Below are 18550 nucleotides of genomic sequence, written 5' to 3'. Positions count from 1 at the left end.
GTGGACCAAGCAACATAGGCAAGTTTCAAAGTTGCAGCAGTAGTTACTGCTGCTTTCTACTTCTAACCCTACCAGCAGCCCGACTGTGAGATAGCTGTCTGATTTTTTCAGATTCTTGCGGTTTACCGTTTCACCCATCTCTAGGGTCTTTCCATAAGATATTTAGCCTAACTGCCCATAGTAGAAGAGGCTGCAAAATGCAAACAGGAAAAATTAGCACATCAAAAAATGCCTTTCACACTTCTTTCATCAGTCATTACAGACCCAAAAAGAATATTAGGGATATGATGAAAGAAGAGACATAAGAATACTAAAAAGATGCAGTACCAGGAGTACCTCCCTCTGCTTCAAATGCATTTTCCAAGAGCACCACTTTCACTGTACACAATTACACTCAGTCCTCTAAAAACACTTAGAAGATAAGAGAGATGGCCATGTGATTCAACAGGAAATTATATTAAGTTGAAAACAACAAGCTAAGAGTTTTATTTTATAACACACTAAAGTCAGACCTATTATGAAAACACACATATCACAAAGTCACTGTGCTATTTCAATCAGAGTGTTCTGAACAAAGCACTGCAGCTTAGAATTTTGAGACTTACCTTAATATATGCTCAATATACAGTCTTATCATCTAGTCAGGTACACCATGTTCTTGCATGAGGCTTGTCTGTCTTTCCTGTACGTAGAGCAAACAACAGTGGCAACAGACTTTGCTGAATAAACTCAATTGCATTCCCTGACCCGTGGTGGGTTCCCCAGCTTAAAACCACATCACCTACAATTTAATTAGTATGGATTTACAGCATTAAGAAAACCAGGCATCTGAGTTGCTTTCACTTTATCTATGCCTATACTAGGAACTGCACAGACCCACTAGCTTTGCATTTTGGAAAAGAATTTTTTAAACTGTTCCTTGTTTCTTAATCACATTATCCCCACATACTGTCATGCCAGAGCCTGTAGGAGTGTCTGATGAGCCTGTGAAGCGATATGCAAGCTAGGGAGCTTCTAAATTGTCCAAAGGTAGGCAAAAGACATACCTATGCTGTCAAAAACAGGCATGCCTACAGCAAGACTGCAAGCAACTTGCAGAGTACTGGACAGGGTTTCATCCTTTGTGTAACTGCTCAACCTAGTTCCTCCATAATCAAACACACCAAGACAAAATGATAGCTTGCAAGAATATGCCAAGATTTTAAAACATTATTTTTTTTTTTAATAAAAATACAGTTTCTGTCCTAACATAGACACAATCACAGACTTTCAGTTAGGTAAAGTTCCTAACACTGTTTAGAGAATCCTCAGTTTTTCAAATTCATTCCTACAGAAAGTATTTTGCATGAGCAAGCAAAGTCCAACAGGAGACTGAAAAAGATCATTTTCAATGATGAAAAAGGGCAAACTTAATAGGGTTCCTTTGAAGTATCTTCATTTGTGTTCTTAGTTTACCTGTAGCCCTCAAAACACCTATCCTTTCGAAACCTTGCATTTAAAAAAAAAAGAACTCTGACATATTTATCATCATCTCCTCAAAATTAATTGTAGCCCAACAAGAAGGGTGTATGTGGGAAGACAGCTCTGGAGGAGAAAGGCAGAGAGTTTTAGAGGTGAATCTACGCTGGTTTAACCCTGTCCCCATCTACATGAGAAGTGCTGCCTCTATTGAGTGCCTCCTCCTGCGAGATGAGCTATGGACCAGTGCCCAAAACTCCCATTGACATCAACAGGCTTAAGGAAAGTGAGAACAGAGCCCAGCAGTGCAGTTCTCATGTGAGCCAACAAAGGAGAGGCTATTCAGAGCTAAGGCAGAAAATCAGAGCTAAACCCCAGCCCACGCCAAGGACAGCTGTGTTGCTGACAGCCAGGCTGGCTATTCTACTAAGCCAAAGCTTTTCCCCAAAACAGCATTTCCTAGAGTGTTTACTCTAATCACAGACTTGAAGGCTCTAAAAGATCAGCCAGCTTCTGCCTGTTGAACACTAATGGCTGCTGTGTTCTCAAGTCCCTCGGACACACTGTGAGACAAGCTTCCTGCTTGCAGTCTGCGGAGGCAAAACTGGAGCACAAAAACCCAGCGTTAATAGTTAATCTCCATCATCACATGACTACCCTGTTCCTGCAGCTTCCAAACCCGCATTATCACCTCCTCTCCTTCCTTCTCACTCATTGGCATTGTCACACAGGAAGACCGCAGGGTCCAAAACACATCTGTGTTGCCTTTCAAACATCAGTGCCAAGCAATGCTGAACGAGGAAGGTGTCCTACTTCAGAGATACGGTGCTATGCCGTGCAAGGGGAAGGGAAAGAGACAAATGGGTTCTTGCTTTCCATTTCTTGCTACCATTCTCTTTGTGCAGTGCTTTGAACAAGTCTCTTACAGACTGGTTTTTAAGCATACTCAGTAGCAGACCCTGCTATCTTGTGGGTGCTGATTTCTGGTCATTTCTGTAAGTGCTTAAGCTGGGAATTCAACATTTGGTGGTGGCGGTGGTGGTAGGGGGTAACAGAAACAATAGACTAAACCTGTCTCTTCTGCTTGTTTCAATTCCTCAGTCTATATAACAAAGCCAGAAGGGAGAGCAAAGAACAGACACCACTCTCACAAACCCTCTGGACTACATGAGGATTAAGGGGATTGGTTCCAAACAACCATTTACCCTTTCCAATCTCCTCAAGCTCACCTCACAGTTCCTCCAAAGAAGTTAACTGTAAGGCTTTCTCCTTCTCAGCAGATGTTACCATAAGCAAAAGACATACCTTACCAGGCCTGAAGATCCATTCATCCACAGACCAAATACAACATGTGCAGTGACAGCATATGGTGAAGCTGCCTGCAAACTTCTTTTCTCCTCAGGCAATGATGAGATATTTGTATCACAATGAGCCACATGCTGAGGGAAGAGTGGACAGGGAGAGGTATCTGGCCAACCAAACAGTCACTTTGGGACCCAACCCATGCAGCCCTTCTAGTCCACACACAGCAAGGACAAGGAAGGTGAAGACAATGCTTCCCTATTCGAGAGAGCAATGCAGAGAAGGTCCTGACCTTCTCTATTCACTTCCAAGCAGCATCTACTAACTGGTCTTGCTGGAAAGTATAAACAGGTTGCAGCAAAACTTCTTAATCTGCCAAGCCCTTGAGGCTACTTTGGCTAAATTTAGAGAAAGAGAGTATACCAGCACTATCCTTCCACACTGTATGGTGTCAAAACAAGAAACAAAACAGCCTTTGATAACCTTCCACAAAAAAGACACACAACAGGTAACATGAGAGGCAGAGCAGGGAGATGCTGGAGGACAGTCGCCCTTCGGTACCCAGTGTCCATGCTGGGGCAGCCTTTCACCCCACCTCAAATCACATTTAGACCAGCCCTGTCATTGCTGCAGTTAGGGTCTGTAGGCTTTGCTGAATGATGCTCTCTGCAGCTTGCTGGCAGCCCACCATAAACCAGTCTCACATTTCTACTGGCTGTGGGCTTTGCCTTCTGCTGTTCAGTAGGAATTAATCTCTGTAGTGCTCTGAGAGAAGTAAAGATGATAAAGAGGTCAAGAGTTCAACCCTGTCCATTCATGTGCAGAGATTGTGGCAGCTGCTGTGGGAGCGCCTTCTCTTTTTGCTTGGAGGTGCCATGTTCAGGTTCTTCTCAGTAAGGCAACGTTGCCCGCCACTCACTTGCTGAGTTAGTGCACCTCACCTAAGTACCCTGGGATGGCCCATCATGGACTCCCTTGCCCAAATTTGCTCCCTCCAGGCCCACCTACCCCTCAGAGTCAAACCAGGAGCTCAGGCCTCACACAATGTCACCAGCATCCCCCAGGACATCTCCCTGAGCCACTTCCCAAGGACACATGCCAATGGTGCCGTATGCCCATTTGATCTCCTCTCCCTGGTCTGCAGCCAAAGAACTGGCTTTAGCCTAATACCTTCTTACCAGGCTTTAGAGCTTCGAGAAAAAAGAAAGACAGCAGGACTGGGAAGATAGCCAGGCAGCCTGCCAATCTAAATGATAAGCCTTTGGCTTTAACATCAGGCTCATAATTCACTGCCACTGGTGTCAGGTGCTATTATTGTCCCTTTGGGAATCTTAATACAACAAAATGTCTCTCTCTCTAGTTCTGTCTCTACCCCTTCCTACCCACTTCTCTCTCTCCCCTCCCACAGATCTATCTTCTTTTCAATACATATTCTCCCAAATTTCAGCCACATCTGATTTCCTTCCCTCATCCTCCTTTTCATCCTCCAAGCCCCATGGTGCACTCAAAATCATTCTGGCCAACTCAATCTTCAGACTCTCTTTCAGGATCCAAAGCAGCATAACAAGGAACCAGGTTTCAGATGTTCCAGCAGATGTTCTAGCTACTGGCTTATGCTTGGAGATAACCCAGATGGCACTTAGGCCCCATGACACTCCAAATAGCTATTTTCACCAACACACACACTTCCAGGAAGAGAAGGTGAAGTTGCATTGCTAGATACCCAGGGGAAAAGAGATAGATGAGTATCTCCACACAGAAGCACCCATACACTAACTCATTCATCTCCCCCTCGAACTGTTGTCCCTTTGTATGCATTACAAAGCCAGATCTCAAAGCACTCAGGTTAAACAAGGAAGGGATTAAGGGAGAACAGCCTAAGTGTCTGGCCCTAGGAATAGGCCAACACACTCTGTGCCAGAGCTAACACAAGTCTGGCATGGTGGGAGAGGTCCAGAGAGGGATGTGTGATCAGAAGGGAAGTCTGTTAGCAGCACACCTGAAAGGTGAACACAGTATCAAAAGATGCCATGGCATGGGAGAGAAATGCCACACAGAACTGGAGTTGACTTGCAAAGAAATTACTTCTGTACCTCAACAAGGTACAGACAATACTCTAACTTCTATTGTGCTGATCTCTGTTGGAAGCTTAGGAGTAGGACTAGTTTGTCCTACCTGCCTTGCCCTTGGCATTTAGAAGCAGGCAGCAGGTGAACTTTGGCCTTACTGTCACTAAAGTGAAGACACACTCAACTTGCCTCCTTCAGGAAACCAAAGGAAATCACTACCCTTTCTAGGAAGTAGCTGGGCTGAACTCTAGATGGGTTACCAGCTCTCTTCTGCTCCGATTCATCCAGCCCTGGCAGCATGCAGGACCTTCCATTGCAGCATGTCTTTGCACAGAAACCATCTTTCAGATATTAGATAACAGAGAGAGCAATTAGGGGATGCAAAGAAGAGACAAAGATATCTGCTGCCTGGCAGAGTCATAATCATCTCCTTGGAGCAGGGTGGGGTTCTTCATGCCTTCCCTCTCTATTGAGTCTCTCCACTTCCCAGACCTGGGTGCTCTTAAAAGGCACTCCTCCTTCCTTCCCTCCCTCTGTCACTATCAGACTGTAAACGCCTTAATCAGCAAACCAGATGTCAGTTGGGGGGCACTGAGCCACAGAGTCTTCACAATAGACATCGAACCTAAAGAGAACATCTCCTCACCTCCTCCAAAGAGACAAAGAAGATATCTCTATTGTGCTCCATCACCCACTTACACCATACCTGTCTAGAGTCACACAGCCTCCTGCCGCAGAAGTATATCCTTGCAGGCAGGTAGATCAGACAATCTAATAAATCTTTTTCAGCCCCCAATTTTTCCATGCTAGAATTGCCTCACAGTAACATACCATTTGTTTCGCTGGCTACTTCATTGCCAAATGCTGGCAGGGGTGAGAGGAACAGGGCTTCCCTGCTGGAAAAACAGCAGCTGTAGAATATTTTCTGGGGGTAAAAAATAAAAGCAGAATTGCAGGAGGTTACCAGAAGCAGGATTTCTCATTCTGTAATGGCGCAATTGGTTTCTTCATCAGTTTCCTTATTACATTGCTTCAACCAGTAGACTACTGCATTTTGGAACAAAGAATTGCTATGGCCCAACTTTTCACACCTCAGAGAGAAATTCTAGCATTAGACCCCTTAAGAAATGGTGTAAATCTCAGCTGTTCGAAGTGCCACAGAAAAAATTTGAAGCAGCAGGGGAGAAAGTCAAAGAGCTTAAGACCAGGAATAACTATTATGCTTCTTCTGTCTCATGTTATGCTCAACACAGGCCTGTGAACTCTGCTCAGTCATTCTGGAATACTGTGGCTGAGGGCAGAGACAGCAATGAAACTATCACCAGCACCAGCAGTGGGTTTTCCAGCATCCCATGAGAAGAGAGAGACAAGCTCAGAGGAGTGAACAGATGATAATAATCTTCAGTAACTGACAAGGCCTGGATTCAAATTGGAGGCCAAGAGGTGAAAAGGGCTTGCAAGCTCACACATTCTCTATCTGGAGGCTATTTGTCAAGTCCTGGAAAGGCAGGCAAGGGCAAAGCCCAGCTGTGCTAAGGAGACAGCAATCTTACCCTAGAGTCATCACTGCAGCCCAACTCACAAATCAGCAGTCAGGTGCCGAAAGCCCACACCCCAGAGTACCAGGAGTCACACACTGCTCCTTGGTCACATATGGCGAATGCCCACCATCTGGCTTCCTGCAGCCTCCATGCGGCCAGCATAGGCCCAAAGACAGTTTTGAGTGCTGATCGCCCTACCAGGTCCAATCCAACTAAAATGTCAATATTCAAATATTCAGGAAAAAGACTGTTGGGCTTGATATTACATCTAAACCCAGATCAGGACTCACTCTGCCCCAGGCCAAAAAAGCAGACAGGTCACCTTCAGTGTCAAGCGAAGATGAAGCTTCACTCCATCCATGGTGCACTGAAACCATATTCACCCACCAAGAGGATACAATGTTCACAATGAGAAATCCAAATGTTAGTACAGGACATACTTCCCTCATCTGTAGCAGCCTTTCTCATCCTAGCACTTTAAAACATTTTAAATAATGCATTAAGCCTCCATTAGACAATGCAAGTTTGGTATTATCTACCCATACGTACAAGGAAACCATGGCAGAGGGGTTTCACAACTTGCTCAGAACTACCGAGTGACTTAGGAGCATAACTGGAAACATACCTCAGGTACCCAAACTCTTTGCCTTGTACTTCAAAGCGATGATTTCCCTACCAGCCACCTACCCACACTTAAATGAGGGCAATTTCGATTTCTAACCTGCCACTCCAAAGCTGGTCTCCTTGGACTATGATCTACCTCCCTGCAAACTGCACTCTAAAATCCACCTTCAGCTGCTTGAAAAACCAAAGAAGTCCAGCAAGTCCCATTACACAGTGCAGAAGGATGGATCCTTTGCTTCCCTTTTATCTGTTTACATACCATGTCAAGAACAATTAGTCTCATCCCCTGGGAACCAGCTCAGCAGCTCCAAGGAGCCTTTGCAACATCCTGGACTTCCTCCTGCCTCAGCTAACCCTAGCATCCCCTGCAGCCTTCAGCTCAAACCATCAAAGCATCTCTCTGCACTCCTTGACCTGGCACCCTTGGCACTGCCAAAAAAGCCAGACCAACTCATGTTCACAGGGTGGCAGCAGCCTCAGTCTTTCTGGAACATGCACGACCTTCATTAAATTGCAAAGGGCTGGCAGCAGGGCCTGCGTGTAATTAGATTGCTGTCCAAGGACTGAGATCAAGGGGCAGCTGGGAGAGGGCATTCACTGGAGCAATGCATGTGTCTGCACGAGCCAGGGCTTTTCAGCTCAATTAAGGGAAAGAAAGGAAGAAGTCTTCTGAGCTAATTTTCTGATCCTTTGGAGGACTGAAGAAAAGAATGTATTGAATTCCACTTGCTCAGACTCAATAGGGAAGAGGATAGGTAGCTGGTCAACCAGCCAGCCAGGGTTGGAAATAAACCCGCCAACTGTCCAAACTCATGGCTGTGGCACAAAAGGGCAGCATCACACTGCCCTGTGAAGCTGGAAAGGCATGGTCTGGCATCTAACCAGAGTGGGACTTTTAAGCCTGCTCCTGTATAGCCTCTCCTGCTGAGGGAGGTTGAACTGAACAGCCCAGATGACAGAGCTGTCCCCATTTATCAACAGGCCAGAGAGGTAGAAACACAGCAATTCCCTGCTCCCTTAAATGCACTCAGACTGCCCCCAACCCACTTATCCCTCCCAAATTTACCCCTCTCCCTTACCAAAAGACATCACTGGAGCACAGAAAGACATTTTGACAGCACATGCCACCAGTCCACAGCCTTCCTGCAAAAGCTGTCTTGTTTATTCAACCCTAAGAATTGCTTAAAAGTCTCAGCATAGACCCTCTCCACACCACAGCTCTCTGGACCCATTTTCCACCACCATCCAACATAGACAGGATTTGATGCAATGGCAATGCCCTTTGCATCTCTTCACCCACTCTTGAGCAAACCATTTCACATCATGCGCCCAGAAGTACCTTCTGGTCTCAGAACGCATTTGCTCACAGCACAAATGAATCTTGCCTGGTATTCTTTGTCATCTACTGTCAGCTCCACAGAACTGCAGGAATGGAAAGTAAGGCTCAGGGACAAGAGTGGAGACTGCACCTGATACTCAAAATAGTTTCCATAGATCAAGTTTATCAGCTGTATTCTCATGGCCAAGCACATTATAATCAGGATAAGAATCACAAAGTAAGAACAGATTGATGTTCAGAGCCCAGGTAGAACCTTGAAGTAGCCAGTTAATATTATCATTCCTCATTTGCATTGTATTCATGACTAAAAAATGCATGGTGTCAACTGTTGCCCAGACATTTAGCAAGAGACAATCACTTTTGTTGGAGAATGCAGACAGATCAAGAAAGGAACACCCTGGCCCCATTTTATAGATGAGGAAGGGAGGTACTGAACATGACTTGCCTAACTTCGACACAAGGATTCTGTGGCAGAACTCAAAACTGAACCCAGATTTCATATCATTGCCATAAGAAACAAGATCATTGATTATTTCTGTCATGATTTTTGTAACAGAAGCAAGTACAGGTTGCAAGCAAAACCATGCAGGGAACAAGACTTTCTAGATCACACAAGAACGATTCATAAAGCTTCAAGCTTTTACCAGTTGAAAATTAACCCCCCCCCAAAAAATACAAATGACCACACTCCCTGTTACAGAATTCAGGCTGCATCCCATTTTGTGTGTGTGTGTGTGTGTGTGTGTGTGTGTGCGCGCGTGCGTGCTGGGGAAGGGGGGGGGGGGTGTGCAAAAAAAAGTACATACTTTTAAATCAAATCCATGAGCTGAATTTCCTTTTTTTAAAGCTGGGATTCCAAAAACTAGAAGTGTTAATGACATTTACAATAAAAATGTTACTAAAAAAAAAAGATCAGATTTCAACTGTTCTTGCAAGAATCATTCCCACAATTAACACAGAAGTGTAGCAAGCAGAAGGTCCAGGAAGCAAACCATTCTCATAAGGTCTCCCAGAAAAACCACAACAGTTTGGAAAGCTTATGCAAATTAGCTTCTAACCTGCTCAATGTCTATGTTGCCAGCACACTCCCAAACACACTGCTGAAGGGGACTTAAGGCAGAGCAGGTAGATGCTAATCTAGAATTTGAATCAGAGAATCCACCTGGGCTGAAAGGTATTCACACACACTCTCAAAAAAAAAGAACAGGCCACAGGCTCTTCAGCTTTTTTCTCCTCTCATTACAATGTGAGACTAATTTTAAAAGTCTGTCAGTATCAGTGGAAGACTTGGGTGATGTGAAATGCAGGACTGGGCCTTTTGAATGTTCTATGAGCAGAAACTTGGCAAGAAGGGAAAGGAGGGGGTGAGGAAAACTGTACTGAAACCACAAGACTCTACATTATGCATTCATGGGATATATGCCGCCAACAGGATTGAGAACAGGCAACTATGTAATGGGGAAATGGAGGGGGCTTGCTTTTATACATCTTGGAAAATAAATACATAGTCCTTTCTTTTAGTGGGACTGTCTCATAGGCTTAAAGGGGATGTTAATGAGATTAAATTTGGTACATCCAACCAAAGAGAACCAGGGAAATTCTTCCCTAACAAGAAGAAATCAGAACTGAAAATAACTGTCCTTAACTTACTGCAATTTACCAGGGTCAGCAGATGTCTGCAGATACTCTTTCAAATAGACACTATACCAGCGCAAGATGAAAGATAAATAATAAAGAGCTGAAATATTAACTCTGCAACAACACCTTCTGAAAGAGAGGTGCTGGATAGGCACTGCACAGGCCAGCTCACCCCACCAGTACCAGGCAGGCCACTGCTCTATTCCTTACCACATTTCTCAGCCTCCAAGGATTTCCCAAACTCCAAGTATTTACACAGCTCATTTCAAACTCCCTCCAAAAGTCCTGCAAAATCAGGAATAACTGCACCTAGAGCAAACTGTAAACAGTTTTTATTTGTAAGCTGGTAAGAACGTAACACACTGTTTTGCACTGCTGTAAAACCCCTAGGAGGAAAAAGGAGACCTAGTCCCAAGGAGGTCAAAAAATGTGGAGTGATATCCATCATCATCACATCTAGGACTACTTTCATCTCTCAGATATTTCTTTATACAGCCCTGAGCAACCACTTCTTTGGGAGTGAATGTTATGGGTCAGCTCATGGCACCAGGGGTAACTCCACTGCAGTGAACTCCAGCGATTTTGTTCCTATGTCATGTGATAAACTGGCCAGTAGGGATGCTTCCTTCTTAATGGGTAGAAAGAGAACAGCCCAACTCTGGCAAGAAAGACTTAATTAGCAGAGGCTTTGTTTCTAAAGAGAAGTCCTCCCTAAACTTAGGCCTAGTTTATCCTAGACAGAGAGCAGAAGTACTGATTATGGCTCTGAAGATGCGATCACAAGAAGAAGAAGCCTTATGAATTGTCTGAACCCTGCCTCAATAACTCTTCTTCCCCTTTGCTCACAACACTTGTTCTCAAGCGATGTTGCTTTCCTTGTACAAAGTTCCACCTTACCTGCTGCATTTTTTCCAGGTCCAGGCTGGGCCTGCTGACCTTATCCCCATATCCTTGTCGATGTCTCTTACAAGGCATGACTTGCTCAAAGCCTGCCCCAACACTTGTGAAGATTAAAGGTCTGGAGGCTGGGTTCCGCACCAGGGGCTGGAGTCTCTTAGGAGGGGAGGCACTGAAGAGCACAGGGCTTGGGCTAGCGTGTAGGCTATCAGCCTGTTCTGCTACAGGCTGGAAGGACATGGTGCACAAGTTCTTCACTTCTTCGTCACTGGAGGATGTGTTGTTGCTGTCACTGCAGCAGGCAAGCCTGCTGACCTGGGACCACTTTCTTTTCTCAGCAGCGAATTCTCGGTTGATACGCTCCAGCTCCTCTTCCGAGCTGTGGCGATCCAGGCTGGCATGAAAAAGGGCCCGAACCTTGCAGCATTGATTTTCCTGATTCTGAAGCTGGTTGGTGGCCAGAGGGGTCAAGGTACAATTCCGTCTTCTCTCTGGTGGGAAGAAGAGAAATAGCAGATCTGCATTCATGCCCTATCAAACCAGGCCTGCTCTCCCAAACTGTTTTCTTTACTTCTTCCCAAGTAAATTTCTGAACGGTTTCCCTCCTTCCTGAGAAGAAATACTTTCCTGCTGAATGCTCCCCTGTGGAAGTTCCCAGATCTTAGTTTAGACCAGTCTGCTAGATACCACCTTGCAAATTGTCACCTGGAAGTCTAGTTGTACGGCAAGAATATGGATCTGTTGCCCACCTCATTCCCTGAATCTGCAGAAGACATTATCTTACAAAATGTGCTATCAGTCACTTGCTTCTATCCAGAAAAATTAGTCTAGTGACCAGCTCTCAGGGAAGATGAGGTTAAGTAAGTTACATTACTCTAAGAAACAGGTCTATGGCTCAAATAGCAAAGATTTGGGATTTTGGAGGTAAAGGTCCTCAATTACAAAGTTTGCCAGATAAAAGAGTCTGCCTTCAGCCACAAGCTGTGCACCTTTTTAACTGTTCTGCTGAACTTTTTCTAGGTTAAATGTCTGGAGCAGGGATTAGAATCCTGGCAGGACATGTCCTGTGGGTCAGGAATTTAACTTCTCCCATCCTTGCATAAAAATCTGCCTAAATTTGGCCAGATTATGAGCCCCAGATAAAACACAGGGCATGCACAAAGGGCAGAGACTTAGCAGAGCTCAACAGGCACATTTCCTGCAGATTTCATTGACGCTAAACATGCTTCAGCATGGGGCCAAGCAGAATTTTCCCTTTCACTGAAGCTCTAAGCTGCTATATGCCAGGTCCAAAAAACTATGGCAAAGCATCTGTCTCTCCTCTGTCAAAGATCCTCAGCTAGGTCCAAGGATAGAGCTGCCCAATACCAGTGGTACAGGAGGGAGGGAGGGAGCTAATCTGACAAATGAGTACAGGGATGGGGGAAGGGAAGGTCAAGCCTGGAAATGGCAAGGAAGAGGAAACCTGGAACAAGATGATGCAGATGCACAAGCACGGAATAGAAACTGGAGTGCTAGTTCCAGCACTCAATTCAGGCTGCTGACCTGATTGGAGACCTTTGCTACCCCAGGTCTGCAGCATCTTAATCTGTGGTTAACGACCTCTACCTTTTTCAAGCAAAGTGCGACTGCAGCATCTGATAACACCAGCTTCTCCCTGTGAGGTCCCAAAGACTTCAAGCTGACTGACTTAATGAACCTGGTTGTGATACAGCTGGGACTGGGAAAGAGGCACTTCTGCAAGCAGAGACAAAAAGCAAAATGCACTTCCACTGTAGCATCCCAGGGCCCTCCTATCTTGTCCCTTTACCTCTGTCAATCTGAGCAAGTTCCTGGTTCTCTCCCTCAGAGTCGTCGCTGTCCTCATCACTTGGGGGGTAGGAGATCTAGGGGACAAATAGAAAGAAAAGGCTTCATTGTGAACACTGAATATTGCGCCTGCTGCTGCCAAAGCCACTTCCTCCACCCATATCCTGCAGGCGTCCACCCCAACTAACCGCACACACTCTGTTGTAGCACCTCCCTGTATACACATCCTCATCTCCCAACCTCAAACTTTCATTGTACCCCTCTTACTTGCAGCAACACAAAACACAGTCTACCACTATTTTCACCTTACCACACCGCCAACTCTTTCCCAAGCACAAACAAAAATACCCTGCCCTTAGCGCCCCAGACACACAAGTTGTAACCATCACGACCTACCACATCCACCTCACATGGACAACTAAATCTCCAAAACCCACCTCTGAAACAAAGACACATCCTGTCAACAGCACTATCATCTTGTAAGGCACCCACAAATGGATGTGGCGTGTCACTTTAGCCATCTTATGTATGTGCCCACACATCCCCCTTGAAGACACACACACAAGCCACCGAAGAACAGACACATCTTTACCGCCTTGCTTTTGTACAAGACAGCTCTGAAGAATGTAATAAAAAAAAGAAACACAATTTCACAGAAACATAAACAATAACAGTATGCTCTCCCTGTCAGCACTTGCAATATCACTGAATACTCTTAGATGCTCCAAGAGTACAGAGAACTCATATTTTGTGTAATAGGAATTTTCAGAAATATTTGCTTTGGGATTTGCATGGACCTGACCAAACCACTCACCTTATACCCAAATACCCACTCTAACACTGAACAAACTTGGTAACTTCTTCTTGAGATGGGCTGAGAGTTCTGAAGTTAAGTTTTTCAGGTAAGATAGATCCAATTCCTGCTGAGTTACCTGGAAGTCACTAGTTACTATATCAGATCAAACCTCTGAGATATGCTGCTTAGTATGTGCCTCTGGCAGTGGTCAAAACCAAATGAGTCAAAGGAAAATGTATTACTTCAAAAGAAACCCTTACAAGAGACAATTCTTGAACAACACGATCACTGCAAGATGAGCTTTTTATCCCTTATGCCTTTTTATCAAAAATAACAACAGACATTCCCATCATTCATAGCTTTGTCTGAGTCTTGCAAGTTATTTGCCCACAACAGTATCCAATGGCAATAGGTTTCAAAAGGTTACATGCTGTGTTTCCATTTTAAAAGTGTTTGATGTGCTGTTCCTAACTTTTATAGAAGGTGAGGCAGCATGCAACCATTACACTGATACAAACCCATTTCGCCTCCACCATTGTTCCTAAGGAAACGTCCTCAGAGTGTTTTGACCTCATTGGCACCCAAAAGAGCAACTACACTTAACTGGATGCCTGTGAGGGGAAGACATGTACACCAAATACAGAGAAATAACAGGAATAGCAGAGAAATCCTGGCTGACATGGAGTTTGACAGCTGTTAAGTCAACCCACCTACTCTGTCACCATCCTCCAGGGTTTTTTTTATGCAAAAGTTTGTTGCCACCTTTTTCCTCCTCCCCTTTTAGAGGTACCTTTTGTCCTTCTATATTTACATTGCCCTGTAAGAAGCTAGAAAATATTTTCCTATCTTGTTGGTCTCTTTTAAACTGCTTTTCCAGCTCTCAAATCATGAATGGGGAAAGTAGCACAGATTTATCCTGATTTCTAATATTCTTGAAGTAAACACAGGGGATTATTTTTCTACAGTAACTACAATTTTATTGTATGTATTCACACACATACGTTATTTAATAAAGGCAGCTGGTGCTGAGGAATATTGCCAAATTAGCAGCTTCTAGTTGTCCCCAGAGCAGGTATAATACCTTGTTTATGTCATGGTAGTTTATAGAGGTGCCAGCTGAGCCTGAGGTGCCATTATGCTAGGTGCTGTACAAAGAGACAGAAGCCTGGTCTTCAACATAAAAGCTAAGGCTCCAATTCTAACTTGGGAGGTACTGACCTTAGTTCATGGCTCATTCCCACATAAAAACCCTTCCCTTGGATGTGGCAGGATTTTCAATGAGGTTTAATGGCTCTGACAGTACTGCAAGGGAAACTAATCAGCTCTACTGTTTGCACTGTGTACATGTCAATACAGGGCATGGCACTGCTTCCAAAAATGAGGCAGCAACATCTAGCACATATAGGTCAAAGAGCTACCACACAATATCACTGGCTTGAGATGATTAAAATCAAGAGCCAGATTTGAGTCAATGATTGACATTTTGAAGGTCTTTATATCTACTGGTCCTGACTTTCCAATATATACAATTCTCCCCATACAAACACAACATAGCCAGCCCTAAGTCTCGTCATAGACAACTCATTTCCAGTAATCTCTCCCTGGTCTCACAGGCAGCCCAAGACTAATTCACCCTGAACTGCCTTGAATGCTTCTCTAGAAGTTCAGAGCACCTTCAAGAGAGAAGACAAGTCTCTCTCAAACAAGAAGAAACTGAGTCTGTGGATTTGATCCCTTTGTATATCCCAAAGAAATTAAAGTGAATAGGACAATACGAAAGGCTTCATAGAAAAATGGGGCTCCCACAGTCATGCTAATCATCTTCCTGATGCTAGCCTTGGGGAGGGGAAAAAAGAGCACCCACTCTTCTGACCAACTGGGATTTTTATGAGCAATATATTAAGCACTGTTTTCAGAATCAAGGCAACTAGAGACACCTATTCAGCCATTCTTCCTAACTCCCATCATTTCTCTTAGATCATCTCACCACAGCACATTTCTCCTGACATTCAGGCTTGATTTCTACTTATCTCAATTTCATCTCATTATCCCCACTGAGTTTATTATATCCTTGCTACAGACTACCCATAAGAAATTGCCATATTTTCAAAATATACACCACAGGCTAACTACAAAAAAGCTTTAAAATCTATCAACTGTGCAGTTTACACATGCATGAAGTTAAAAGAAGACAAGACTCAAAAGTCATACTGCCTCTGATGTCCCATAACATACACTGTCTTTCATAAGCCCTCTCATTTCCAATTTTGTGGGGTGTTTTACGGTGTGGGTTATATACATGCACATATAATACCCTTCTGCTTGGTCTTCTTGTCTTTCAGACACCATGATTTCCTCTCATTTGTCATTTAGCAAGGTCTTCTATTTTAATACTGTTAAATTCTCCTTTTATTAGTATTAGTAAATTCTTCAAAAACTGTATCATGGTTTTGGAAACTGAATTATTCCAAACTCCACCAGCTGCCACGTACGAGACCCTAGCTCCTGTGTTCCAAGCCTAACAGAACACCAGCTTTCGTAGCAGACTGAATATTAACCTCGTAGAGTTCACATTTAAAACTCCTTGCCATACCACACAGACAAAGTTTAGCAGAAGATTGAGAAGGGGACTAGACATTTGTCTAGGGATAACAAGAATTTTCGGTGACTAAAAGGATACAGGGAACCAAAAGACAATCCTCTGACTAATTACAGATAAATACTCTTCCTTGACTACTCCTAGCCTTTAACAATAACACTTCCTCTCCTCAAAAGCATTCCACTGAATGAAGCGGTATTGTGTTGTAGAAGCATGCACGTGTGAGCATCTGTGAGCACAGAAGCAATGTTGGTGAGCATGTGGGTGTAAATGAAGAACCATTTGCCTAGCCATTTCAACCAGCATTGATCTGGATGTCCAAATTTGGGGGAAGTATGTTTCTATGCCATTAGGGAGGAGAGAGAGGGAAACACAAAGTTCCTTCTCCTGTGCTGATTGCAGAGTTTGCTCCTACTGTTCGCAGGATACCCCATGATGCAGTTATTGAAGATACTTAAACACATCTGTGACACAAGCTGTTTTGTGATGGAAAAAGGTAGGGGGAGAAGTTCTTCCATGAACTGAACTGGAAGAGCCTCTTCACTCACTCACTTTTTCCCCTCAAGCTGGAAAAATCCTGTTCTTCCATCACTAAAGTTTTTTTCTGTACCAGTTGAAGCAGCAGGGCTCCCTCCTTCCTTGCTCCCCTGCTTCCCAGCCTGCATCAGGAATGCATGTAGGCTGCAGGGTATCATGCCTGCAGTAACACTGTGACTAGCAACTCTCAGGGTGCAAGTTGGTGGAAGTTCTTAACCAGAGAGCATGAAAACTGAGCTTCTGTTCAGAGTGGGACAGAACAAATCTTGATTTCCAGAAGCATGGGCTTAAGTCAGGCTACCTAGATCCTGAGGAAGGAAAATGCTAGGCTTACAGAGAACAGTAAGGATGTGCATGAGTGTGTGTGTGTGTGTTTGTCTGCACACACACACACACACACACGCGTATGCATGTTGTCTGTTTATTGCTTTAAGTCTTCTCCTTCACTCTCCTGTATTCCCATGGACAAAATTAATACCTGTTTTGAAGACACTGTTTGCATCGTGAGTTTGTTTATCTAATGTCTAGGGCTCCTGGAAAGAAGTCACAATTGTGGCCAAACCTGACTGGAAGTACAGAGGAGACAGGCCACTGCCCTGGGCTTTGGGATACTCATTTGCAAGTAGAGTGAATCAGAGAACTCCATGCAGAGTCAACTTCCCAAGCACAGTGGCTGGGTTCAGCACTGGGAAGGGGCCCAAAAAGACCAGTCAAAATATTGTTCATGCCAAAACTGCAAAGCACAGCTGGACTCTCTGCAACTCCCATCTCCCCCACATCAGTTCTCTTGCAGCAGTCAGAATCCATATCAAACACCCGTTTCTAGATTTCTCCCTGCCCTTCTCAGGGCTAAGCTGGGAATATTCTGCAGGGGAGGACCAAAGACAAAAGCATCAGGAGCTTTGGGGAAAGAGCAACAAGTCCCAATGCCTCACTGTTGTTCCAGAGAAGCACAATATACATCACTAATGAGCCCATGGTGCATGATCATGTACACTCTGTAAGTCACCAGAAATGGCAGAGATCTAATGGTCTTGGATCACAGGGAGCAGAATTCAGCTGGTGCCTACAGTTGAGCTACACTGTTTTACGACAGCTAGAGATCTGGTCTTACACACCTGTATCAGATGAATCACAGCAACAGCTTCTTCCATTGATTCCTATCCACCATGGGTCTGTTCTCAGAAGCTCTGAGCAAATATTTTTAGAATAGACTAGCCAAGATCCCTCTATTAAATCTCACTCAAGACAAACTCAAGCCAGTACAAGAACCAAAACCTCTTTATATAAATATTGCTGCAGTTATCTTCAGGGCCAGGGTTCAGCAGCTCACAACAACTGAAATTAGAGATGGTAATAAGTCACCACAGCCCTCACTCAGCAGATGGATGTGGCCTGATAACAAAGGTGAAAATACAGCCTTCAATCCTCTAAGTTCCTTCTTGTCCTCCTGGACCACTATGCTTTACTGAATAATACTACTTCTGCTGTACGTGGGCCAGGGGAATGCTACAGTTCCATATTGTGATATACATTGTCCTTTCTGGTAGCAAGAATTTTTGCATGTCTCAAAACTATGTCATTAGCTGAAGGGGCAGGTTAAGGTTTACAACACTAATTATGGTGACAGAGACCCCACACCCCTCCAACTCCACTTCTACCTGTAAGTGAAGCTTCCAGATGCATCACTTTCCAACAAGTCTCTGGCAAGTTTCCTACTCTCCTTCCGCCATTCAGTTTCTGCTCGGTAAAAATGCCCAGTTCGTCTGGCCTCAGCCAGCGGTCATGTGCATGTAGCAGGAGCCACACAATAGGTTTCTCTCCACCTCTGTGACTCCACTCATGGCTTTGTGGATGTGATGAAGAGATTTATAGCTTATCCATATCCAAGTTTTAAGGACTCTCTTGGAAGACTACTATCCACCTGTTGTATTTCTCATT

General features: G+C 44.3%; 1 protein-coding gene across 2 annotated transcripts in view; it reads right to left on the bottom strand.

The window, feature by feature from the left end:
- Positions 1-18550, bottom strand: part of LOC106485571 (uncharacterized) — a 62738-nt gene that overhangs the window by 29924 nt on the left and 14264 nt on the right. For both annotated transcript variants that reach the window (XM_013943982.2, XM_013943983.2), the window contains exons 2-3: positions 12679-12754; positions 10869-11359 (exon numbers count right to left, since the gene is read on the bottom strand). In XM_013943982.2, coding sequence (XP_013799436.1) covers positions 10869-11359; positions 12679-12754 — 567 coding nt within the window. The remainder of the gene's footprint in view (positions 1-10868; positions 11360-12678; positions 12755-18550) is intronic.

This window comes from Apteryx mantelli, chromosome 3, assembly GCF_036417845.1.
Source record: "Apteryx mantelli isolate bAptMan1 chromosome 3, bAptMan1.hap1, whole genome shotgun sequence".
Classification (NCBI taxonomy): domain Eukaryota; kingdom Metazoa; phylum Chordata; class Aves; order Apterygiformes; family Apterygidae; genus Apteryx; species Apteryx mantelli.
Note: the sequence above shows the minus strand (reverse complement) of the source record. Positions and strands in the feature narration are given on the sequence as shown.